The 25540-nt window shown below is 53.0% G+C and overlaps 1 protein-coding gene across 7 annotated transcripts; it reads left to right on the top strand.

Moving 5' to 3' along the window:
* The first annotated feature begins 3305 nt into the window (after positions 1 to 3305).
* On the top strand, positions 3306 to 25465 carry LOC311597820 (uncharacterized protein C15orf39 homolog). 7 transcript variants are annotated; one of them, XM_084782253.1, is made up of 4 exons: positions 11270 to 11399; positions 12809 to 12898; positions 19481 to 22229; positions 24227 to 25465. In XM_084782253.1, exons 3-4 carry the CDS (start codon positions 19532 to 19534, stop codon positions 24592 to 24594), a joined length of 3066 nt encoding a protein of 1021 aa, XP_084638379.1. In that variant the 5' UTR covers positions 11270 to 11399; positions 12809 to 12898; positions 19481 to 19531; the 3' UTR covers positions 24595 to 25465. The 7 variants fall into 7 exon arrangements, with proteins under 7 accessions (XP_084638382.1, XP_084638379.1, XP_084638380.1 ...); XM_084782256.1 differs by lacking the exons at positions 11270 to 11399; positions 12809 to 12898 and adding an exon at positions 3306 to 3495; XM_084782254.1 differs by lacking the exon at positions 11270 to 11399 and having other exon boundaries at positions 12791 to 12898.
* Positions 25466 to 25540: the final 75 nt, after the last annotated feature.

Genomic DNA, 25540 nt, shown 5'->3' with positions numbered 1-25540 from the left:
GGGCACAGGGAAAGTTGTTGAGTGGGAAGAGTGTTTGCAGAAATGACTGAGAGCCTGCCATCCTCAGAGTTATTGGGAGAACATGGGCTTCTGCCAGACACAGTCTGGGCAGGGCCCAAGTGTGTCCGGCCACAGTGGCATCTAATCCCTGAACTGTAGTGTAGGCTCTGCTCTCACACCAGGCACCTGGTGTGGGACTCTGCCAAGAGCTCTGTGGATTGGCATACGTTCCTGGTGGAGTCTGGTGAAAGCTGAGCCCTGGACTCTCAAACAGCAGCCACTAGGGTCCCATACAAAGTGTGATGCCAGGCCCTCCAGAGACAGGGAAAACCCTTCCAGCCTCTCAAGGCCTCGTCCTCACTCTAAGCTCAGCCTCTTCCACTGGGTAGGGCCAGCCACACCTATTCCTCCCCATCCTGGGTGGCCTGTCTCAGCCTATCTATGTAGTTCCTGGGACTTCAGAGGCACAGAGAAGGAGGCACCTTGACAGGGCCAAGCCATTCACTTTCCACACACAGCTTGATTTTGTTAATCGGGGACATTTGATTTATTATTTTTTTTAAAATTCTACTCTCTTCTTCTCTTTGAATTTTTGTTGTTGTTGTTTTGTTTTGAGACAGGGTTTCTCTTGTAGTCCTGGCTGCCCTGAACTCATTTTTAGACTCAAACTCACAGAAATCCACCAGCCTCTTTGAGTTTTTTGAGACAGGATCAAACACTGTAGCTCAGGCTGGCCTGGAAGTCGCTGGTGTAGTCCAGACTGGCCTTGAACTCTCAGCTGTCCTTCTGCCAGAGCTTTCTAAGTATGAAGACTACTGGTTATTTTTTGTTTGTTTTTTTTGTTTGTTTGTTTTTAAGGAGTAAATTCTTTAAATAATTTTTTATTTCCTGTGCATTGGTATTTTTGCATGCATGTATCTCGGTGTAAAGGTATCTCCTGGACCCGGAGTTACAGACAGTTGTGAGCTGCTGTGTGGGTTCTGGGAATTGAACCTGAGTCCCCTGGAAGAGCAGCCAGTGCTCATAACCACTGAGCCATCCATCCAGCCCCTACTATTTTTAAGTGTGTGTGTGTGTGTGTGTGTGTGTGTGTGTGTGTGTGTGTGTGTGCAGGTCAGAAGACAACTTACCAGAGTCCATTCTCTCCGACCACGTGGGTCACAGGGTTCAAACTCAGGCTTGTCAGGCTTGGCACCAAGAACCTTTTTAACCTGTTGATCCATTTCTCAACAGGTTTTCTGTTTTGTTTTGCTTTGAGACAAGGCCTCACTCTGCGACCCTTGTTGGCTTGGAGCTTTCTATGTACACCAGACTACCCTCTAACTTTTGATAATCTTGCTTCAGCCTCCTGAGTACTGGGATTACTGGGGCTATGGTGTGTGTGTGTGTGTGTGTGTGTGTGTGTGTGTGTGTGTGTGTGTGTTATGGTGCAGGGGATCAAATCCAGGGGCTTATACATATGTGCTAGGCAAGTACTCTACCGTTGAGCTCGTCCCTACTTTATTATTATTTTTAATTTAAACAGGGTTTTGCTCTGGAGTCCAGCAGTGATCCTTCTGCCTCAGTTTCCAAAATAATGTGTGTGTGTGTGTGTGTGTGTGTGTGTGTGTGTGTGTGTGTGTGTGCACAGAATACATGTGGCCCTGGAGACTGCTGGTCCCTCTGGAACCGGAGTTGCAGGTGGTTGTAAGCCACTAAATACAGGTGCTGGGAACTGAATATGTTCACAAACAGTAAGTATGTACTCTTAACCTCCAAGTCATCTTGCCAGCCCTACCTCTAGGTATCTTTATTTGTACTTTTTAGATTACAGAAGAAACCAAGGTTCAAGGGGTGGCTGGGGTATCAGCCCTGACAAGATTATATCTCTCCTTAGCTTGGGGCTGGTTCAAGTGCTGAGTTTGGACTATCAAGCAGAAGAGAGGATGAGGAAAGAAAGCAGAAATGCCTGTGGACCGTAGAGTCACTTGGGGATGGATGGGTTTGGAGTGAGAGAAGGCAGGGAGCTCAGGACAAGGATGGGGAAGGAAGGAGACAGGATGCCCTTGAGGCTTTGCAGGAGCTGGAGTCCTGGTACATGAAGCTAGGAGGGCAGGCTAGGAGCATCACCCCACAGGGAGGTCCCCACAGAAAGAGAAGGAACAAGCTGGAGGGTGAACTGGTTTATTCTACATTTCCTTCTCCTGGGAACAAGAGTGAGGGAGCCAAGCATCCAGCCACCCCTAGGGGCAGCTGTCCAGAGGGAGGGGGGTCAGGCCTGACAAGCAAGCTGGTAAGTCAATCTCCTCCAACACTGTCTCCTCTCTTTTTCCCTTTCCTCTCCCCCATTTCTCTCATTGAGAGAGGGTTCCAAATAGCCCAGGCTGGCCTAAATCTTTTACATAGCCAAGGCTGGCCTTGAACTCAGACCCTCCTGCCTCTGCCTCCTGAGTGCTGGGATCACAGGTGTGTGCCTAGCATGTTAGTTGTTTTTCAAGTCTGTTTTCCCTCCATACCTAATGAGAAAGATGAACCAGGCTGGTGAGATGGCTAAGTGGGTAAAGGCACTTGCTGTCCAAGCATGCTGTGTGTAATACCGGGCCTTACAATGGAAGGCGAAACTGACTTCTGAAAGCTAGCACCAATCCCAAATAAATAAAGTTTGCAAAAATAAAGAACCTTAAAAAAAAAAGGGGGGGGTGAGATAGCACCATTTTAAAGATGAAACCCAGCCAGCTGTATCCAGTGGCTTTCTGAGGTGACAGACTTGGTTGGGGTGCAGGCAGGATACAGACTAGGCAAACTAGCTATAAATATGACCCCTAAAGCAATGGGTGCCAGGAACAGGCTGGGGGAGGACTTTTGGGGGTGGGTGGTGGTGATTGGTCAGCCCCACCACCCATCACCATTCTCCTAGCGTCTGCTATTGGGTTGGGAGAAAGGGTGGGGCCTTTCCAGGGGTGGGGCCTTTCCAGGGGTGGGGCCTTTCCAGGGGTGGGGCCTTTCCAGGGGTGGGGCCTTTCCAGGGGCCCCTCTGCCTTGGGCAGCTACTATGTCCTGTGGACAGCCCAGGGAAGTTTCACACACCTGCCTGAGGTAGACTTAGGGTGGAAGGGGGGAAGGAAAGAGAGGACAGAATGGGGGAGGGGAAGGAAAGAGGAAGGCGGGACTAGGGGAGAGGAGAAAGGAAAGAGGGGCCTGTTTGCCTGTCCTTCATTGTGATCTAACAGCCTTAGACATGGTCCACAGAGGCGGGAGGGAGGGAGGGAAGGCAGGGGGACTGAGAAGGTCACACAAGGGTGAAGGCTTTGAGAGGGGCAGGGAGTTCCCCCATCAGACTCTCTTGAATGTTCTGGATCACCTGGACCCCAACGCGCACATGTACACAAGCTGCGCAGGCCAGCTGGGCTCCTTCCCTAGCCTCAGAGTTCACTTACCGCGGGAGGCACCGAACACAGCTGTGCCCAGCTTCGTGCTCTCCATGACTGCACCAGATCTGGTTAGCAATCCCATGAGGTAAGCAATAGGCATACTGTTGGTTGACTTTTTTTTTTTTCCTTTTTTCCTTTTGGTTTTTTTGATATAGGGTTTCTCTGTGTAGCCTTGGCCATCCTGGACTCACTTTGTAGACCAGGCTGGCCTCGAACTCACAGTGATCTGCTTGCCTCTGCCTCCTGAGTGCTGCGATTAAAGGCATCGCCACCATGCCTGGCTTGATTGACTTTTTTTTTTTTTAATTAAAAAAGTTAAATTTAATTTATTTATTCAGATTACATCTCAATTGTTATCCCATCCCTTGCATCCTCCCGTTCCTCCCTCCCACTTTTACCCTATTCCCCTGCCCTTTTAAAATGCATTTTTGAGAATAGTTCTTATACTGTAACCTAGGCTGATTTGAAACTCGGTATGTAGCCTGGACTAGCCTTGAACTCACACAATCCTCCCATCTCTGCCTCCCAATTTATGAGGTTATAGGTATAATTCACCTTTTTATCTATCTGTCTGTCTGTCTATCTATCTATCTATTGTCTATTATATATCTGTCTATCATCTATTTATTATCTATCACCTATTATCTATCTATCTGTCTGTCAATCTATCATCTATCTATCTATCTTCTATCTATTTTGTTTATTTGTTTGGTTCTGAGGATCAAATCCCAAGTCTTTCACACAGTGAGCCCACAGGGGAGCTCCCACATGCTTCATGCTGAGTTTCATACTTGTGTAAACTGAGCCTCAGCATGGTGATGTGTCTTGCCCAGGCAGCACAGATATCAAGCAGAGGTGGGATTCGAACCCAGGGAGATAGACACTAATCTCAGCTCACAGCCCCTCCCCACAGATGGTGGCTACCCTGGCCTCGGTCTGCCACTCAGCCTCAGGTGTTTTCAAGTTCAGGGAGAGCCTGCCTGCTTCCTGAGACCTATCTTGACTCATCGAGGTATGAGGAAGCACACCCTAGGCCAGAGCTCTGATGGAGTTTAGGGTAGTGGCATTGTGTTTCCTCTAAGCCTGAGGCTTACAAGGGCCAGATAGCCAGGGATCCTTATAAGGCCACAGAGTGGCTGTACATTCAACGTTCTGGGGAGTCTGCCTAATGGCGTAGACTGAGTGCCCAGAAGCCTGCTTAGGTCTCTCATGTCTAAACCCTTCGGTACTCAACACTTCAACCTGCTGCCCATAGCCCCACCGCTTGACTGAGAAATGAATGCATCTCCCCAGGTACCTCATGTTTTTACTGGTCCTTTGCCCTCAAGAGTTTCACACCTGCCCCTTCAGAGCCTAACTGGGTTCACAGTCACAGGCGGGGTCCGACTGAGCTGCTGAGTCTGACACTTCTGCCCTCCCGTTTGTTGTGGTTAGTCTGTCAGCACACAGGGTCCAGGGCTGTGGGTCACAGGAAGTCCTTGTGGCTTTCTGAGGAGGAGGTTCATTTAGAAGCTATAGCATGGGTGAAGAGGCTTGGGCCAAGGTACCCCTGACTGTGGGGTGCCCCACTGACTGCCTATGGAAGGCAAAGCATTTCAAGGTATCTGGTATGAGTGTCCCGGCCGCTGCGTTAGAACCAGGACAGGAGCGAGGACAGAAATGGAAGCCAGGGCGGGGATTAGAATGCGGTGGGAGGGTGGTGAGTCGGTGCCGCTGGTGTGGGGGCAGAAGGCTCTAAAACAGAGGGCCTACGAGGATTTCCACCCACTGCCCTTGGCTTTGAGCTTCTGGAGGAAAGGCTGGCAGCGTGGTTTTGGCCTCTTGGGCATTCCTGCAGTGATTCAGAATTTCTCAGAGAAAGGAAAGCAGACCAGGATTCTTACCTGCTCCGAGCCCAGCCACCCCTAGCATGCTAGCAGAAGCAGGAGGGACAGGAACTCCGCCGAGACCTCACAGAATTCTGATCACTGGACACCCACCCCCACCCCACCCCCACCCCTCTCTCTCTCTCCCCCCCCATCCTTCCCCCCACCCCACCTCTCGCCCATAGTCAAGGCTCCTTTAGAGCTGAGGATGACAGCATATGTCTGTAAGCCTGGTCTACATAACGAGTTCTAGGCTAGCTGCTGCTGCATCGAAACGAACAAAGCAAGCAAGTAAGCAAGCAAGTAGGTGCCCTAGAGTTCGGGGACCAGAAAGAAAACTCCCCTTCCCCAGATTTCACAGTTGAATTGAGATTTAGGATCTGAGCCTGCTTTCGGCTCAGGAGCCTCGTTTATACCCAAGTATCCCTGAGAAGGCCCTGCTTCTCCGCGTGCAACACTAGTGGCTTCGGTCCCTAGCGGCGGCGACGACGACACAGCAGTTTCTCTTCACTGGGGCTTTCTGGCGAAGCTTCTTCGCAGCTGTAGGAGAGTTGCTGGGCTCCTGCTGCTGAGGCTCTAAGCTCCAGACTGACACAGCAGCTCAGGTCGGCAACGGCTTGCCTTCTTGGTCTGTGGGCCTTCTGTTCAGCTGGGTCCCCTGGGCCTCTCGCCTTCCTGTTCAGAGTGGTCATCCAGTTTTGGCATGTGCCATTCCTTGAGCCTGAACAAAATACCCTTGTGGCTTCCCCCTATCCCATGTGACTTCTCTCCCTGGCCTAACTGCCCTGTGTCTGAGGGAGGGAAGAGGCCAGGTGCTTCTCTCAGATGCTTATCTATCTCCTCCCCTCAGGCAGATGTCTTCTGTGACCCTCTATGGGGCATAGGGCTCTTGCTTTACTTTTATTTATTTATTTATTTATTTATTTATTTATTTATTTATTTGAGTTGGGGTCTCATGTGGCACAGGCTAGCCCTGAGTTCACTTTGTAGCTGAAAATGATTCTGAATTTCTTAATGCCCCTGCCTCCATCTCCCACATGTTGGGATTATAGTTAGGTGTTACCACATCTGATTTAGGAGATGCTGGACATCGAACCCAGAGCTTTGTGTGTATGCTGGGGTTAGCACTTTACTGAATGAACTACATCCCTGGGCCGAGGCTGTTACTGTTAGTATTTCTCTGTTTGAGATGGGAACATTGAGCTTAGGAAGGAGACATCTCAAATGGCCCTTTACCCCCAGAGCTGTGCTCTGTGTTGTGGTGCCCATGCTGTCTCTGGCAGCAAAGTCTTTCTGACTTGATGGGCCTGGAACTCTTTACCCATCTGCCACAGCCTCCTAAGAATGCAGCATTTAGGCGGGCGTGGTGGCACACGCCTGTAATCCCAGTACTCAGGAGGCAGAGGCAGGCGGATCTCTGTGAGTTCGAGGCTAGCCTGGATAACAAAGTGAGTCCAGGACAGGCAAGGCTACAGAGAGAAACCCTGTCTCAAAAAACAAACAAACAAACAACAACAACAAATAATAATAATAATAACAACAACAACAACAACAAGAAAGAGGAGGAGGAGGGAACAATTACACGTGCATGTACCCCCTCCCCCTTCCTCCTGTCTCTTCAGCCTGTCTGTAAGGCTTGGGGTTGGGGGCACTTGGCCCATTTCCTTTAAGGGACTGAGAGGTGACCAAAAGAGTGAATAAAACTGGAGAGCTGATGGCTCTCTAAATGACTCGAGCGGTGAGCCGAACTAACTTCTAAACCCTGAGCTACCTGGGGGACTTTGGAGAGCATCTGCCTGCCACTTGGTGACTTGTTCCCACTGGGCTTGGGCTATCCCTCAGCTCTGCCATCTCCTTGACACCCCAGCTGCCTGGGGTCACCAGCTAAATAAGCAGCAATGGCTGAGGAGAGTGTTAGGGTGGTTGTTCAGGGTCTGGGGACTGCTTGTTTTGAGTCAGAATCGTCTCCTCTTAGACCTGTACCCACTTCCTGGGAGATATTTCAGTCTCTTGTTCTATGCTGTGAGAGGCACCCGAGGAAGCAGGGAAACTTACGGGTGTGCGAGTGTGGGGTGTGGGAGTGTAGGGGTGTGTGGTATGGGGGTGTGTGGGTGTGTGGTATGGGGGGGTGTGGGTGTGTGGGTGTGGGTGGGGGTGTGAGGGCATGGGAGTGTGGTGGTGTGGTGTGCAGATGTGGGGGTGTGGAGGTGTGGGGGTGGGGGGCATGTGGGTGTGCGGATATGGGGGTATGGGGGTGTGGGGGTGTGGGGGTGGGGGACATGTGGGTGTGCGGATATGGGGGCATGGGGGTGTGGGGGTGTGGGGGTATGGAGGTGTGGGGGTGGTAAGACAGGCCTAGACTTGTACCACTCTGGGCCCTGAGGTCATGGAGACCTCCTGAAGACTCTGCTCAGGGGAGCTGTTCAGAGGCAGACAGGCCTTGATGAGGTGCTAATTGCTGAGCTAATTGGAGCCAGAGCGAGCTACAGATGGCCTGGATGACAGGAGGTAGGGGCTGCAACTGGGAGGCAGGCTGGGGATGCCGCAAAGAAAGCAGAGGGCCGAGCCCAGGACTGTTTGTTGAGAGAACATCGATTTATTAGAGATGACCAGCTACCTTGAAATTCATCCTTGTCTCCACACCTGTCCTGGCTCTGGTTTTCTCTCTGTGAAAATATTTGTGTTCTGAGGCCACTGGTTATTGAAATGGGTTTATGGAGCATTTAGGGAAGAGCACTCTGCTGGGCAGGGCAGTGACCATGGAGAAGGGAGGAGTCTAGGTCCAAGCAGGCGCATTACTGGGTTGGGATCGCAATCTGTTCTTCTTAGCTCATGGTTCTAGAAAGTGGTACCTTGAAGCTGGTGCTGGCAGCTGCTGGACACTGGATAAAAGGGTCTTCCTGCTGTGCCATATCATGAAGGATATCACATGGTGACATAAACCAGCCTGCCAGAACACTCCACTTTGAGAGCAGCCACTGTCAAGAGTCTTTTGTTTGTGAGTAGGTCAGTCCACTCACAAGGGCAGAGCCTTCCTGACCCAACCACCCTAAACCCAAGGGTCCCATCTCCAAATGCCATCAACATACATATGTGGAGATGAAGGCTTCAACATTTGAAAGAACAGATTTGACCAACAGCAGTGAACACAACCTGCAGGTGACATCACTGAGCAGGGATGCTTCTGATGCTTCTGGTGTGTGTGTGTGTGTGTGTGTGTGTGAGAGAGAGAGAGAGAGAGAGAGAGAGAGACAGAGAGAGAGAGAGAGAGAGAGAGAGAGAGAGAGAAGAGAGAGAGAGAGAGAGAGAAGGGGGGCAGTTGGGGAAGATGGAGAGGAAAGGGGTGTCTGTTTCTGAAGGCCTCTTAGCCAGCCCAGCCCCAGCTCCAGGGAAATGTGGACCCACCTCTCATCTCCAGCGGTCACCTTCACAGATGCTTAGGCTGAAAGGAGCACACATACACACAGAGACATAGAGAGAGACAGAGACAGAGACAGAGAGACAGGCAGACAGACACACGGACACACAGAGACAGAGATAGACAGACACACACAGAGACACAGAGACTGAGACCTATGTTAACCCCGGCCTTTTCTGGATCTTGGACTGGACCCTGTCCCTCCAAGACTGCCAGGGACATGACCTTGTGTTGTGACTATGGAGGGAGGATTCAGGCTGGGGGATCAGTTGGCTGCTTTCTAGACACAGGTGGGGGACTTGGATGGAGCTCGTCTTGCTACTGCCAGGAAGGATAAGGCTGGTACCCTCCTCCAACCCCCAGATCCTGGCACTTGGGCTCTCCTTCAGCTCCCAGCAGGGCAGCACGGGCTGTCACTCATATTGGCCATGCCCTCCTCTAGTAGCCCTGTTGACTCCCCGTGGTGCCTGACCGCACACACTGCACTGTCTGGTCTTTAGCTGCCTCTCTGTCCTCTGGCCCATTTCTGTCAAACTCTTTCCACTCTGCAGCCTGCTGCGGTGCTGTAGGCATCTCAGATTGTTCGGCTGCCTGTTTGAGCTCCTACAGCATTGCAACTGTGAAGCTCCCATGCCTGCCGGCTACGGAGAAAGCTAACCCCTGCCGCCAGTTCCTTTCTCTTTCCTTTGAGGAGGCACAGAGGGCTGATGAGGTCAGGGGTAGGGAAGGCTTGGGTGGTAATCAAGGTCTAGTAACTGTGATGCTAATTGCTCAGGCTTTATGGGTCCCCAGTTCTGAGCCAGGCATCATGTTTTGTATTTTCCATGCATAATTCTTCCCAGTACACCTCTAGGGCAGGAAGTTTTCTAATCTCCATTTTTCCAGTAAAGAGACAAGAGATTTTGAGAGGCCAAGCAATGCATCTCCTGTCACACAGCTCCTAAGTGACAGTCTGGGGACTTCAAAGTCACTACTCACAATGGTGTGGGGAGGGGTTGTTATTATTATTATTTTTTGTCAACCTGTTTCCTTCCCTCCTGTCCCCTCCCTGCCTGCCTGTAATCATCTGCCTGGTGAGTTTGCATCATTGCTAGAACCCAGGGGTCCAATTAGGGGGTTCCCCCAAGGAAGCTGACTGAGGCAATCCCTGGCCCTAGGGGGCCTTCCTGAGCTAAAATTTTAATTAGCTGTCACTGCTCTTCCTAAAACTCTGACCTGCCTGTGGCTATACCACCGACCTATGCTGCTTGTAGCAAGAGCAGGTGCCCAACCGAGGGACACAGCACAAGTGCCAAGTTGGGAGGGTGGTGTGGCTTGTCCTCTATCCTGTCACCTCAAGATTGCTACATTTAATCCAGGAAATGGATTAATGAAATAAATGGATTTAATGACTTAATCCATTAGACAGATTACATAGTCACTATTTAAAAACAAACAAACAAACAAAAAATCCCCAAACTAACTCCGTTCCCCTCCATAGAAAAGATGATATCCTTGTTAAATGAGAAAAACAAAACAAATCAGTCTGGAAGTGGAGAGGAGCAGGGCTGGACAAGAAGATGACACATTCCTTGGTCACCTGGCACGTGGTAGGCACATGGTAGGCACATGGTAGGTACATGGTGGATATCTACAGGGCTCCCTCCCTTCTCCCTACAGCGTGGGAAGCCTGGTGTTGAGCAAGGGAACAGGGACCGAGTCAGGCTGCGTAAACAGTGCTGCCTTGAGCATTTTGCACCCTGAGAACTGAAATGGGGCCACCCACCCATGCAGTGGATGAGCTCACCAGCCAGGCAAAGCAGTGTGTGCCTGTAATCAAAACACTCAGGCTGTGACAGGAGAATTGCACGTTCCAGGCCAGCCCGGATTTTATACTGAGACCCTGTCTCAAAAAACTAAGTAAACAGACATGACTCAAACTGAATGCTGGGCACGGAGGCTCAAGTTTGTAATCCCAGCACTCAGGAGGCAGAGGCAGGCGGATCACTGTGAATTCGAGGCCAGCCCAGTCTACAAATCAAGTCCAGGACAGCCAAGGCTACACAGTGAAACCCTGTCTCAAAAAACTGAAAACCAAACTAAACCAAAACTACTACCTCCCCTCCACCCCCCCCCCCCATAAAAGCCATATAAGCATACAATGGTTAAAAAGCAAGGTGGACTTCCTATTCAAAGTTTAAGACCTATATGTGACTCTCTGTCTCATACCTCAGACCACAGGGCTGCATAAAGACACAGGATTATCTCTCTAGTCCAGAAATGGGGAACAGTGCCTCCTCAACTTCCTCTCAGAACCCCCCCATATCCCCTGCCCCACAATCTCTAGGAAACTCAAGGGCTCTGAGTGTGATGTTTGGGTTAAGGGTTCAGGGACCTTTTTTTTTTTTTTTTTTTTTTTGGTCCAGGCTGTGAGTTTCTAAGATGACACTATGACAAGGATTTTCTGAAGCCCTACACTCTGAAACCTTGTAACCATGACCCTGACTGGTCACTGGCCTATTGTCCTCCCCCTCAGCAGCCACTCTGTTCTGCCAGTCCAGTGCCAAGCCCTTCTTGGAGCTGGTTGCTAAGTAACCAGCCCTAAGTGACAGAAACCCCAGCAGGCTGCTAATGAGGGGACAACAGCCAGCCAACCACCTGGCCAGAACTTGTAACCTCAGACAGCCTTAGGAAGACTTCGAAGACAGTTGCCCTGCCTTGCCCGTGGTGTGTGAGGGGGTGCCCTAGCACTGGGGGAAGGTGCGTGCCAAGCTGAGAGGGAACTGGGTTGGCAGCCCCCCTTTAAACCTTTGAACTGGAGGGGACTGGGAGGAAGGTGATCTGTGCTGGAGGCCAAAGCTTGACACAGAGGAACAAGCGCTGGGCTACTACTGTCAGGACAGGGAAGTGGGTAGAACTTTCTACCCAAACCATTATCCTGGAAATAGCTGTGTATGCTTTTGCCAGGGGCACCTGGGCTGGGAGAGAGGAGCCTTGGAAAAAGACTTGCGACAGGGAAGAAAGTGATTGGGGTTGGGGGGCGGGGGGCAGGGGCCAGGGCCTGTGGTGGATCAGTTTTGTTTTGTTTTCCCTTGCTACCTCCAAGACTGTGTAGCCCAAGCTGTGTGGCACTTATTATGTACCTAGGCTGGCTTTGAATTCACAGTGATCCTCCTGCTTCAGTCTTCCAAGTGTTGGAATGAACAGGTCTGAGTTTTTCTGGCCTTTTTTTTTTTTTTCTTTTTTTGCTTAAAGATATGCAGTATGCTCCTGTATTAAATTGTGACTCCATAGCCATGGCCTGAGTTAGCTCTGTGCTGGGCACTGCATCCCAGTGCTCAGCCGGACTCTTGTCCTGGAGGAGGTCCTTCCCCCAGTCTCATGGGGGAGCTAGAAACAAAGCCATTTGAATACCGGGATCTGAGACTGGGAGGGGGGCAGGGAGCCCAAACCAGCCTAGAGATCAGGGAAGGCATCCTGGAGGGCATTAGCCTTCGTTAACAAAGACTGACCAAGAGACAAGGCATATAGGAGCCTAATGAGCCAGTTGGCTCCTGGGGGAGGCTCTTGCAGGCAGGCTATGGGGGACAATGGAGGGGACAGGTAGATCTAGACTGGGAACCGCAGGGGACTCTGAGGCTGAAGAGAGACTGCCTCCCAGCGTCCTGCACGCCTTTGGAAAACAGCTGGCCTCACTCAGTTGCGATCCCTGGCCTTAAACCTTCCAGGCTATAGACTACTACACTTCCCAAGGTGTTCCAAGCTCAGGCTAATAATGGCTGCCAGTACAACACAACTTCAGGCTGATTTTGCTTAACAGGCAGAGGGGTTCCGGCCACCAGATGCATCCAAGCCTTCTCTCAGGAGGGCCTGGAGTCTTGTAGTAACTCCAAGAAGGGAGATCCTACTCCTCCATTTATTGGCTTAAGGACCAGTATCCTAGTTCGCCATCATGCTTAGAGCAAGTGGTTCAAGGCTTACTATGAACTAAGCTGTGAAGTCATCAGTGTCCTGTGACATGTCATAATTCTGCCTGTTGCGCTCATGTGCAAACTGAAGTTAAGGTTGCTTAAGTCACACAGCTCAGAAGCTCAAACTCAGTTCCCTTGACTATTTTTAATTTTTTTTTCTCTAAGATATGGTCTTCCTTGAACCCCTGGTCCTGCTACCTTAGCCTTCCAAGTTCTGGGATTATAGCCATCTGTCACCATGTACTACCATACCTGGTGAGTTGGCTTGCTTCTCAAATTCTTTATCTGGTTCTAAGACTTAAGTAAAACACTCTTGATTAAGTGGCTGGCACAGAACCAGCTCCACGTAGGAGCTCCTTGCCCCATCACCTACCAGCACTAAAATCATCCTCTGCCGAAGATGAGAGGGCAGTGGTAATAGTCTGGGTAGCCTCCCTGGAGGAGGCAGTGTCTATAGCCGGAACTCAAAAGATGGAAGGAATCACCGCATGCGTCTGGAGTTTCTCTGGTTTGCTGCCTGTAGGGTGGCTTCCATCACCCCTTCTCCTCTGGGGTGAGTGAGATACTCCTCTGAAGGGAAGATGCTCGTAACTAACAGGCATGACCTCACCAGTGGGAGGGGCGTTATTATTTATAACCATAGCATGACAAGCTGCGGTTCAGGAAGCTGACCTTTTTTTTTTTTTACCTTACCTTTCTATGGAGAAGTAGTCTGGGTCAGTGAGGGAGGGGGAGGGGGCAGGGCATGCACCTGTTTCCAACCTGTGTAGGGCTGGGGTCAGGTGAAGAAGTACCCTCTTTGAACTTTACTGTCATACTTTGTGTTGCTTTTTATTTTGCTTTTTGGACAGTCGTGCTGTAGCCCCGGCTGGCTTGGAACTTACTGTATACCTCAGACCTGCCTTGATACAGTAGATCCCCGTCTCTTAGCCTTCTGAGCATTCAGATTACACGTGCCAGGCTTCTACTCCCCCCCCCCCCCGCCCCCTCCGCACACGCCCCCAACCCCGTGCCCACAAGTTAAACTCTTTACTGACTCAGTGACTTCACTTTCCAGACAAAACAGTACTATCTCTCCAAGGTTACAGTGTTAGGAAAGTCAAGGGGCCTCTCAAGTCACCTTGAAAGGACTCTGTGTTCATTTGCTAGAATCTCTGCACATGATTTTGGAGCATAGAGGGAAAGGCCAAGGCCAGAGATGTCGGGAGTTCACAGCTGCCCGGCATGCCAAGTCTCCTACAGTTTATGAGCAGTTTCTCATGATGTTGCCGGATGCTGACACTGTAGTTTGACAGGCAGGTGGCTGCCTGGGAGTTGCAAAGTGTCTCTCAAGTCCTCCATCCTATGACTCTCTTTTTCTCTTTTTGGTAATCCAGCGTGTTTAAGTGGTGTCAAAAAGGAATAAACAAGTTGATTAGAGAGATGTTTCTGAATTAAGACAAAACAACGGGGCTGCCATTTTAGTTGAGCCCTAGGGTCCTGCAGGCTCACCCTGGCCTGATGGGGATCCTCCTTGGTTCTGAACCACAAGAGCCAAGGACACTGTCTTCCTCTAAACCCACTCCTAGAAGCAGGTCAGGAGTGGGAGTAGAGACTACGTAGTAGGGAGGGTAGGGCAGAGTCAGTGAGGTGTGAGAGCAGGAAACAATATCCCCTTGAGAGAGTACTGCAGGCTGGGGCTGTCAGATGGCCCACAGCTTTCACAGTACAGATACACCTTCCTAGGGTTGAAGTGTGTCTGTTAAAATACAAAACAGCCCAGGCAATTTGGGCTTTTGTTCCAGCCTGCAGCGTGATTGGGAAAGCCCCAAACCTCTGAGTCTCTCCTCTCTGTCTCTGTAAGTAAAAAAATCTTTCAGTTCTAATCCAAGAGACACCCTCCCCTCTTTCCTTGAGTGACCTCACTTCCTCTTCCTACTCCTACCTGGAACCCAGCCCCTCCTCCTTAGCTCCAGCTGCTCCCACACCTGTGCCCTCAGCCCAGCGTTGCTCTGACTCAGCAGTCCTGACCTGTGGTTCAAAGTGGTGTCCTGAGTGGCTTTGCCCCATGAACTCGTTTTGATCCGTATGGTGTTCACCTGTCCTTCTCCCTCACTTTGTGATCCTGCCATGGCCTTTGGGCAGTCTTGGAACTACAGAGATCAGATTCTTTCCAAGAAAGGAGTAGTGCTCAGGGGGGTGCAAGGCTCCACAACCTGGTGGCTAGAGGCCTGGGTTAACAGAGACACCTGGGCTCCTACCCCGTCTCTACGGCACATCCTCCTGACTAGGGATACTTCGTCCCATTAGCCTTCCAAGCGGCCGTGTGCTCAGGCTGGCTCAGGAGAGGGCTATTTGCCAGAAAGGTTCAGATACCCACCAAGGCCACTTGGCAACAACTCCCGAGGTTGGAAATCAATCATATGCTTAGCCTCGGAGTTCCAGGAAGCCTTCCTCCAGCTTTCTAATGCAACTAGTAGTCAAAGAGATCAGGGCCCCCTTAAAGCCTCTTTTCAAAATTTTTATTGTTAAGAGTCTTGGTAGGAGCTCAGCACTTGGGAGGTAGAGGCCAGGTATCTCTTGTGAGTTCAAAGCCAGTCTGGTCTACTTAGTGAGTTCCCAGATAGCCACAGCCACTTGCGACAATTCCCCTGCCTCAGCCTCCCAACGCTAGGATTTAGTTATGTATCATACCTCAATTTATGTGCCATATATGTCTTTGATGCCTGATAGCCTCATTTCTATGAGACAGAATACCACATTTACAAATGAGGAAACTGAAGCTCGTGGAAGTTAAGTGTAGTATGATTTATCGTGTGTGACTAGCTCTTTAAAGGATCCCTTGGGTTCTTAGCCGTTAGAACTGCTTGACTCTATGACCTTCAATGTCAGTTGCCTCTTGGATTTCTGGGAACAGAAGATATAAAAAGCCAGCAGAAGTTGAGAGAGATTGAGTAGGGTTTGAGAAGAGAAAGCAGCTGGTACAGAAAAGAGATGTGTGAAAAGAGAAAGCAGTTGATCTCGAGAAGATGCTGTTGGGAGACAGAAGAAACCCCAAAGTAGCAAAAGACAAGCTAGAGTTCAAGGTCACATGGCTAGAAAAAAAAAGCAAGGAATGAATGATCTAACGGAATGATTGAATGACGGCTTACTGATTGCCCTCGGGGCAGACCAAGTTTGAGGAGAGGGGCAAGTGAAGGCGGTGCACAAAGCCAGAAGGGCCGGGTCGCGGGAAAGTTGGTTCCACTCAGGCCTTCAGCACGGGAGGGCCCAAGGGAGCGCAGGCTCCCAGAGGCACAGCCGGGTTCTGCCCCCACCCAACGGGCCGCCCCGCCCCCGCTCCGCCCCCGGCCCGCCCCGCCCCGGACCACAGACGGCGCCCGGCGGCGGCGCGAACGGCAGCGCGGAGCGTGGCTCTGGGCTAGGTGCCTGCCGCGACTTCCCGCGCAAGGCCGGCCGGACAGGGACCCCGCAGCCTAGGTGGCGCTGGAGGATGCAGCCGCGGCTCCGAGTGGCGGCAGCCAGAAGCTTGGTGCTCTGAAGGTAGGAGCTCGCCTGCCCGGCGGGTGCGGAAACTTGGGCCGAGTTTGCGGACGGCGCGTGGGCAAGGGGCGGGTGGCCCTGCCCCAGGGCGCCCCTACCGGCGGGTTGCGGGACTAAGCGCCGGGGGGTCGGGGGCCCAGGTGCTGAGGCTTGGGGCGGTCGGGCTGCCGCGCCAGTCGTACAGCTGCCCAGACTTTGCCAGGACTTGGATGCTCCCTGGGCCTGGTAGAGCCCCGGAGCCCCAGCAATGCCTGGGCGTAGGGCTGGCGAAGAGTCAGGCGGATCCCTCGGGCCTCTCGCGGGACCGGGCTCACGCGGATTGCCGGGCGCCGATTCGGGATGGGGGTGGGGGTGGGGGTTGGGATCGGTGGTGGCGGGCGCTGAGGTGCCGCCGGGCCGTGGACGAACCCTGTTGGAACAGGACCGCCTGCGGTTTCTTAGCCACTGCTTGACTCACTCTCTGGCCGCAGCCCAGGCTGGTGGGATCGCCCCGAAGGATGTGGCTGCCTGGACTTTGCGGCTGGACAACCAACCCCTGCTCCCCGCGCCCCCCTTTCTGGATGGACCTCACTGCAGTCTGCGGTCGTCAATCCTTGAGCTCCGAGTGCGAACCTCTTGGCGTTCACACGTGTGCCTGAACTAGGGAAGAGCACAGTTGGGCGGTGGGGGGGGGGGCATATGTGCACATCCAGGCTATGCACGTACGTGCAGGAACGGCTTTGCGTGCGTGGCGGCAGTCTGTCAGCATCCTGGGGTGCACGTGCGTCGCAGAGCTGCAGAGTGAGGCTTGGGGACACCCGGAAGCCTGGTGTGTCGGTGGGGCGCCAGTTCCATACCGAAGCCGGCTGTGGGCCGCAGGCACGATGGTCACAGGCGGGGCCAGGATCGGGAAATGTAGTGATGGTGTTATCCAGAGACCCTTTCTCTCAAACTGGGACTTCTGGACTGGCCCTTGTTTGCTGTCTGGAGACCTCAGAGCCTCAGCTGGCAGAGTTTTTTGTTTGTTTGTTTTTGTAAGAAGACCGGTGTCTTTTAGAGTCGAGACAATACTGATGCCTGCCTGAACTTGGCTGGGATAGCGCCTGTTCTTGAGGCCCCAAGGATGTGACGTGGAGATGGAAATGCACCCGTGGAGTTGTTTGTCTACCCCCCTTGGGAAAGAACTGCGACCATAGGCGCTTGACCCTGCCCTAGGTGCTGGCTGAGGTTAGAACTCATATAAACCCTATTAGAAGGTAACACCTCCTCGGAAGGATCACCTGTGGCCCTACCTTTTTCTCCAAGCCCCTGAGGCCATCTCGGTGTCCGGAAACAAGGCACCTTCGTTTTGGCTGCTGTCTTTAAGTGGGGGTGGGGCCTCCAGCCGAGGGAGCTTTCTTTCCATCCTACTGGCAGGACTTAATTTTATCTCCACACCTTTCAAAGGCGTGGTCTGGGCCTGGCTTTTTGGAGCTTTCACTCCTCCTACAAAGACTGCTGAGGGTCCCAGGTGGCTGGTTCTCAGGAAGCCTCCAGGGCAAAGGGCACTGGTTGGGCTGAGCCCTGGAGAGAAGGGCCCTTGAGATATAGGTGGTTAGAGCAGGTCCCAAGGAGCATTGGTGGAAGTGAGACCCGAGCCAGCCCTTAATTAACCCAGAGCTCCCCAGGGATAGAGTGAACTGGGTAACCTCAGAACCATGCAAGCCTTGGGGCAGCGGACAGAGGCGGGAGGCTCTCTGTTGAAGGCCAGTTTGATCTGCGTAGTAAATTCTAAGCCAGCTAGAGGTAAACAGTGAGACCCAATCAAAAGAAACAAAACAAACAAACAAAAAACCCAAAACCAACCATATAAGCATACTACAGTGCAGCATGGGGCCTTTCCTCTAGGACATAGGTCCTTCTTGCTATCTGCTGGGGTGGGAATGGGCCATACTCTTTATCTTTTGCTTCTTGTCTCTCCTTGCTGTTGTCACTCTGAGCCCCAATTGTCACTGGACAGTGTTGAGAAAGGAGAAAGCTGGTTCCTGCTTGCAGGTGACAGAAGCGTGTGACACTTGACCTGTGGCCTACTTGGGTGGGGGATGGGAGTGCTCAGTGGAGGAGGGAGAGGAGGGCCATTGATAACCCCAAAAGACAGGCCTCAGACGAGCCACCCATAAGTCATCGGATGCCTTTTGGATTAAGAAAGTTCACGGTGGACACTGATCCCCATCGTCTTTGGACTCCCCTCAGTGCTGCTGCTGCCTTCTGTTTTTCCTTCAGATAGAACCTAAATTTATTAAGGAAAAGTGAGAAGGGACAGTGAGAAAGGCTCCCGGGGAAGAATACCTGTGTTGTTGTTGTTTTTCCCCTCAGCACTAAAGTACAGTACAGTGGAAGTAGTTGCCAGCTAGGACTCTGGGCCCTTGGGGCCTCCCACCTCCCCAGGCACGCTCTCCCTCCCTTTCCATGTATCCATGTGTGCACAAGGCCTGGAGATTCACACAGACACTCCTACCCTGAGCCAGGGACCTTCCTGCTGGCACCACAGCACCATCTGCTGGTCAGCTTGGGTAGGACTGGAGAGTTACCCAGATACCTCTCTGGAAGGACTGCCCTATCCATTCAGGGCTGGTTTGTTCTGGTTCTGGTGACCTGGCTTTGAGGTTTTGATTTTTGGTAAGAAAAACATGTCAGCAAAGTGTAAAAAAAAAATGTTAGAAGAATCTGGAATTTGTAGGCAGTGCTGGGATTCCTTCCATGTCTTGGCTGTTGGAGACTTTTGAGACCTGTGGCATCTTGGAATAGGAAGCAGTAGAGAAGGGTAGCCCACTTCTCGTGCCATCACCTTCATCAGTGACTTTGGGGTAGATGGGTCTTTCCTGGGAAGGCATAGCAGGGAGCCAAGGCAACTGACCCTCTAGAACTCCCCAGAACCCCTAGGGCTCCTACGGTGGACTATAGACTTGTTGTGTATAAGGCCAAAGTATACATATTTGTTCAGTACCTCAAAAAACGGTAACTAGAGCTGGCCACTGGTGGCGCAGGCCTTTAATCCCAGCACTCAGGAAACAGAGGCAGGCAGATCTCTCTTAAGTTGAAGGCCAGCCTGGTCTACAGAGCAAGTTCTAGAACAGCCCAAGGCTATACAGTGAAACCCTGTCTCGAAAAACAAAACAAAAAATCAAACCAAACTACAACCGGAAATGAAAGGTAGGACCAGAAACCTGCATGTGTGGCCTCTCCAGTCTGACCCGAGTGTTGCTAAGGGCCAGAGTCTCAGCCATGAGTTGAGTGGCCTCTGCTTGCTTACACGTGACCCGTGTCCTAACCACCTTTGCCTCTTTTCTCTCCCAGGTCAGCAAGTCAAGTAGCAGAGGTTCTGGAGGGCTTGGCACCTTCACAGTAATGGCAGAGAAGCGGCCCCTGGGCCCTCTGGGGCCTGTGATGTACGGCAAGCTGCCCCGCTTGGAGCCAGACCCAGGGCCAGGCCATGGCCTGCCCCTTTCTGCTGGCAACCAGGACTCCTGCAATTACAAGGGTTCATACTTCTCCTGCCCCATAGCGGGTAATCCCAAGTCAGGACCTGAGCGGTTGGCATCCTGGACCCCTTACCCACCCTTATACCCCACTGGTGTGGCAGGATCCACACTCCGGGCTGACAACCTGTTGACCAACTGCCTGCTCTACCGCCCTCCGACAGAAGGCTCTGAAAAGATACAGGACTCCAGTGAGCTCCTGCCCTTTGGTCCGCAGGCTCATGCATTCCCAGGCCCACCGCTGGCAGCGCCCAAGCCTGTCTACCGGAGCCCTTTGTGTTACGGACTCTCCACTTGCTTAGGCGACGGAGGAACCAAGAGACCATTGGATGTTGACTGGACCTTGGTGACGGGGCCCCTATTGCCCTCTGCTGAGCCACCCTGTTCTCTAACTACAGCTCCTGGCAAGGGCCAGTCTCTGGATGCGACGTTCTTGCGTGGGCTACCACCTGGGGCACCTGGCAAAGACTCCTCCCTCCCTTTTTCCCCGTGCCAGGCACTGTTGGAGAAGTATCGAACCATGCACAGCACAGGCTTCCTGGCTTCCAAATACACCAGTCCTTATTCTGGAGATTCCAAGCAAGCAGTGTCCGAGGGGCCCTCCAGTCCTTGGACCCAGCTTGCCCAGCCCCTAGGACCACCTTGCCAGGATGCAGTGCCAGCCCACTACCCACTGCCCCCACCTCCACAGGCCTTGCCTTGCCCTCCATCTTGTCGTCACCCAGAGAAACAGGGAAACTATGGCTCTCTGCTCCCACTGCCACCTCTAGGACCCCACAAGGGGGCTGCTGCGTACCAAGCTGGTGGGCTGGGTAGCCCCTACTTGAGGCAGCAGGCATCCCAGACCCCCTACATACCGCCTGGGATAGACACTTATTCCTACTCCACTGTACCCCACCCAGCACCCTCCCCAGGCCTCAAGCTGGAGCCCCCTCTTGCTCCAAGGTGTCCACTGGACTTTGTCCCCCAAACTCTGGGTTTTCCTTATGCCAGGGATGACCTCTCTCTCTATGGGGCATCCCCAGGGCTTGGAGGAACACCGCCTTCCCATTCCCAGAACAGTGTGCAGCATGTGCCACAGCCCAGTGCCTTCCAGCGAGCGTGCCAGCCTTTGCCAGCCAACCAGCCATGCTCTGAGCCTGTGAGACCTGCAGAAAAGTCAACACCGGAAACTCAAGAGAAGATATGGCTGCCCAGCTGCAGGAGAGAGCAACTCCAGCCCAGGCCCAGTGAGCGTCCTGGGGTACCTATTGTCATCCGAGACAGTCCAGTTCCCCGCACCTCACCATCACTGCATCCCTGTGCCAAGGAGCGCCAGCCTTTTCCGCAGAAGGGTGCCAGGCCTCCCAGCTCTCCACCAATGCCTGTGATTGACAACGTTTTTAGTCTGGCCCCCTACCGTGACTACCTGGATGTGCAGACACCCGAGCCCCCACCTGACCAGGATTCTGCTCCAGCGACCAGTAAGAGCCAAGACAAAGATTGCAAGGAGGCCCTGCCTGTCCAGGATGGAGCCTCCAGGCCTCACTGCTCTCTTCGTGAGGAGGTGGCGCTGGACTTGAGTGTGAAGAAGTCTGTGGCAGAGGCTGTTCCTGTCAAGGCCGCTAGTCCTCAGGTGCACGAGAAGCCCACTGAAGCTGCAGATGGGCCAGCTATGGAAAATACAGTGTCGGGTCTGCCGGGCCTAAAAAAGATGGTCACAGAAATGTCTGAAGTGCCCACAGAAGCCACACCAAGGACCAACTTCCACAGCTCTGTGGCCTTCATGTTCCGGAAATTCAAGATCCTCCGTCCTGCACCCTTGCCTGCGGCTATCGTCCCATCCCCACCTGCCCCAGCTCCTGCCCCTGCACAGCCCGCGCCTAACCCCCCATCCGTGCCCATGGGACTGCAGATTCTCACTCAGCCTTTGCCAGTGGCATGCTTCAACTTGGCCCTGCCTAGCCCACCAGCCATAGCTGTGGCCTCCCCGGCCCCAGCCTCTGCTCCCGCTCCATCACCAGCTCCTGCCCCTGCTCCGGCCGCAGGCCCTGCTCCAGCCTCTGCTCAGGTTTCCACTGCAGCTCCTGAGAGCTCCCCAGAACAGCACTTTACAGGGCTGCACACATCCCTCTGTGATGCCATCTCCAGCTCTGTGGCCCACTCTCCACCAGAGAAACTGCGAGAGTGGCTTGAGACAACTGGGCCGTGGGGCCAGGCTGCATGGCAGGACTGCCAGGGGGTGCAGGGCCTACTGGGCAAGCTGCTGTCCCAGCTGCAGAAGTTCGTGTGCACGCAGCAGTGCCCCTTTCCCCATGTGGTCCGGGCCGGTGCCATCTTTGTGCCCATCCATCTGGTGAAGGAGCGTCTCTTTCCGAAGCTGCCGCCTGCCTCTGTGGACCACGTGCTGCAGGAGCACCGCGTGGAGCTCCGGCCCACCACTCTGTCAGAGGAGCGTGCGCTGCGCGAGCGTGCCCTTCACGGCTGCACCTCACGCATGCTGAAGCTGCTGGCACTGCGCCAGCTGCCCGACATCTACCCTGACCTGCTGGGCCTGCAGTGGCATGACTGTGTACGCCGCCAGCTGGGTGAGCACGGGGCAGCCCTGTAACCACTGGAGCTGGGTGAGCGAGTGTGTGTGCTGCTTGGGTGGACGATGGACGAGGGGCATGGGGCTGAGTGATTCCTGGAATTGAGCTGGGGGCAGGGGTGGGATTCCTGGGGCTCTCGGCCTTCCTTTGCCCTATTGATCCACGAGGTATCAGAACTGTTTGCATGGACGTGTTCTTGGCCCTCCCATCCTTCCTGAATGTCCCCTTTCTTAGTTAGGGTTTGATTGCTGTGAAGAGACAATATGACCAAGGCAACTCCTATAAAGGAAAACTTTGAATCGGGAGTGCCTTACAGTTTCAGAGGTTTAGTCCGTTGTCATCATGGTGAGAAGCATGGCAGCGTCCAGGCCGACGTGGTGCTGGAGAAGGAGCTCAGTCTTGTACCTCTTGATCTGAAGACAGTAGGAAGAGACCGGATGCCACACTGAGCGTAGCTTGAGCATATAAGACCTCAAACCCCGCCCCTGGAGTGACGCACTTCCTCCAACAAGGGCACATCTCCTTATAGAACCCCTCCCATAGGGCCAAGCATTCAAAACACACGAGTCTATGGAGCCAAACGTAACCAAACCACCAGAGACTCTTTCTCTCTTTCTACCTCTGTGTTTTGTATAGGCCAGGGCAAGTTTTCCATCTGCAGTTTTCTCTTCTGATGCCTTCCATCTCAGCACTAGCCTTAAATAACCTCCCGCCTGCTGTCTCCTGGCACCTGGGCCTCTGCTGGGGACTCTGTAACCACAGGCCTCAGCTTTGCTCTGAGCTTATTTCCCACCTGCTGTCTTTCCAATTCTGCTGAAGCATCCTTGTTCGCTTTCCATGCCCAGGATCTGGCAGGACCTTCATGCCCTTCCCATGTCAGCACTGTTACCTTTCAATGGACATTTTCTCTGGTCTCCTGGCACTTGCGTGTACCGTGTTGCCTTGAACTAGAGAATTGTTGTCCTGTTTCCTTAATGATGCATTGTCCTAGTTGGCGCTCTCATTTTGAAAGTACCCCATTATATAACTCAGAGTGTCCTCACATCCCTACTCTCCAGCCTCCCTAGTACCTGATTATGGAGCTATGCCCCGTGCTCAACTCTGGAGCTTGCTGTTTTTTTTAATGTTCTAGAGGACACACATTCCGCACACAGGCCTTTTCTGTGTCAGTAAACTTCTGGATTCTTGACTCTTTCTCAGATCTCTGCCTGCTGCCACACACGTCTGCCACCCAGCTCCTTGCCTTGAAGTTTTTCTGAACAATGTATCCTATTTGCTTAAGCAGCTGAGAACTCTGCCGTGGGCAGCCCTGGTCAGCGGGGAGGAGGCCTGAGACAGAGTCCTGCCCTGGAAGAGGCTCCTAGCTGACCCACATCCCTGCTTGTTGTCCTGCCTGGGCGCAGAGAGAGGGTCAGGTCCCTTTGCATGGTCTTGCCTGCAGGTCCCACTGGTTAGGTTTGAAGAGCCTTGTTCTGCGTTCCCTCCCTGAGCTGTGGGTGTCCGTGGAGCAGCGGCTCTCAGCCTGTGGGTTGAGTCCCCCTTTCTGGGGATGGGATGACCCTTTCCCAGGGGTGGCATGTTAGGCTTGCTCCTGTCTGGGTTCCTGTGCTCTCCTGGCAGCCCGGCAGCCTGGTCTCTGTCTCCTGCCCTGGGGACTTTGTGGCAGAGATGATGATTGATGGCCCTTTTGTGTGGCAGAGCCTCCTCTTGCCTCACCTCAGTTTACTCATCTCTATGGTGCGATGACCCAGCAGTGCTTCCCGGCCTGCAGGCCACCTTTCCTTGTTCCCAAGCAGCTTCTTCTGAGCTCTGTCCTCATCAGGTGGAGCTCTGGTGTCCCTTAGGAAGGAGCTTGTCTTTTCAGCAAGTTCCCGTTGGGTCTGGTTAGTGGCCTGTGTATGACACTGTGACCCTTCGGGGTAAGCAGAACCACTGTTGTAACACAGGACCTTGAAGTTTGGATTTTGCAGTCTGACTCTGCTTTCCTTTTGTAGATGGCTTTGACACCGAGGCCAGGACTTCATCCCCGTCAGAACCCCCGGTGACCAGAGATGAGCCAGAAAGCCAAGCCCCGGCTGGGAAGTCATCAGCTCCCAAGTTCAAGAAGCCAGGGAGGAAGCCACCAACACCTGGCCCCGAGAAAGCAGAGACAACCACAGGGGAAGGGTCATGTGATCCCTCACCCAGCTCTGGCGCCAGCACCAGCCCACCAGGCCCCACCCTGAGGGCACGCTTCCGGAGCTTGTTGGAAAACGCCTGGCTCAATGGTGTGGCACTTCCTACTTGGGGCCACAAGGCCTCAGGACCAGATCGTCCTTCGCCTCACTCCCAACTCCTGGGCAGCCAGAGCCATCATCTGTAACATTGGTTGCTAGTGTTGTTGGGACAACCAACCATCTGGGACCACTGTGTACCTGTCCTGACAATCCACCTGCCCAGGGCTAGCAGTGGATATTAGGGCTGGGCCCACCTAACTGGGCAGAGACTTTGTGAACTTTTTAACCTCAAGGTCTTTGTTAGAAGGGTTTCCTTCCCTTGAGAAAACCTGTGGGCATTGGAGCCAATCTGACCTGGCCTTGAATCCTGGCTGCTGTGTTCCTTGTTGCGTGTTCTGGGCAAACACTTCATGTCTCACAAGCCCTTGTTCCCCATTTGTAGACTTAAGACAGCACAGCCTACCTCACAAGGGTTGTTGTGGGGATGACTTCTGGCATATACTGTTATGCTTTGGGTTGCTTCTTGCCCAGGACAGGCTGTGGGATAGAGACTTGAGGCTGGCAGAAGCTTCTGGTCAAGTCTTCATATGTCTTGGGACCCACTTATCTTCATGTGGTACATTGTACAACGTGTATGACTCACACACACTTCCTCCCCCAGTCCACTGCGGTGCAGAGACCTGGGCTGGGGCTGACCTGAGAACCCCATGTCTGCTCTGGATTCATATCAGTGACCTACCTGGGCTGCGTCTCACACCCCAGTAGGACTGCATAGAGTTGTACGCGTCTAGAGCCAAGCAGCTACAGAGACTGGACCGGACAGGCTGTGTGAGCTCAATGCCGGGAGATCTGCACTGGGCACCCTTGGTATTTGCCAAGGCTCTTGGGGCCACCTCCCTGCAGTGGGCTGAGCTCAGCTGGTTGCTGGCAAGCTGTGGCTCCTGCCTTATTTAAGGGTTTTGATGAGACTGGGCCCTGGGGGCCAGCTATTAAAAAGCATTTGGGCTGTTTTTAGAACCTGGGACCTAGCTTGTGTTTGAGGGGTTGTGGGTTAATGTTGCATATCACTCTTCAGCAATAGGCTCTCCTTGT

The sequence above is a fragment of the Acomys minous genome (genome assembly GCF_964271855.1).
Source record: "Acomys minous genome assembly, chromosome: 5".
Taxonomy (NCBI): domain Eukaryota; kingdom Metazoa; phylum Chordata; class Mammalia; order Rodentia; family Muridae; genus Acomys; species Acomys minous.
Note: the sequence above shows the minus strand (reverse complement) of the source record. Positions and strands in the feature narration are given on the sequence as shown.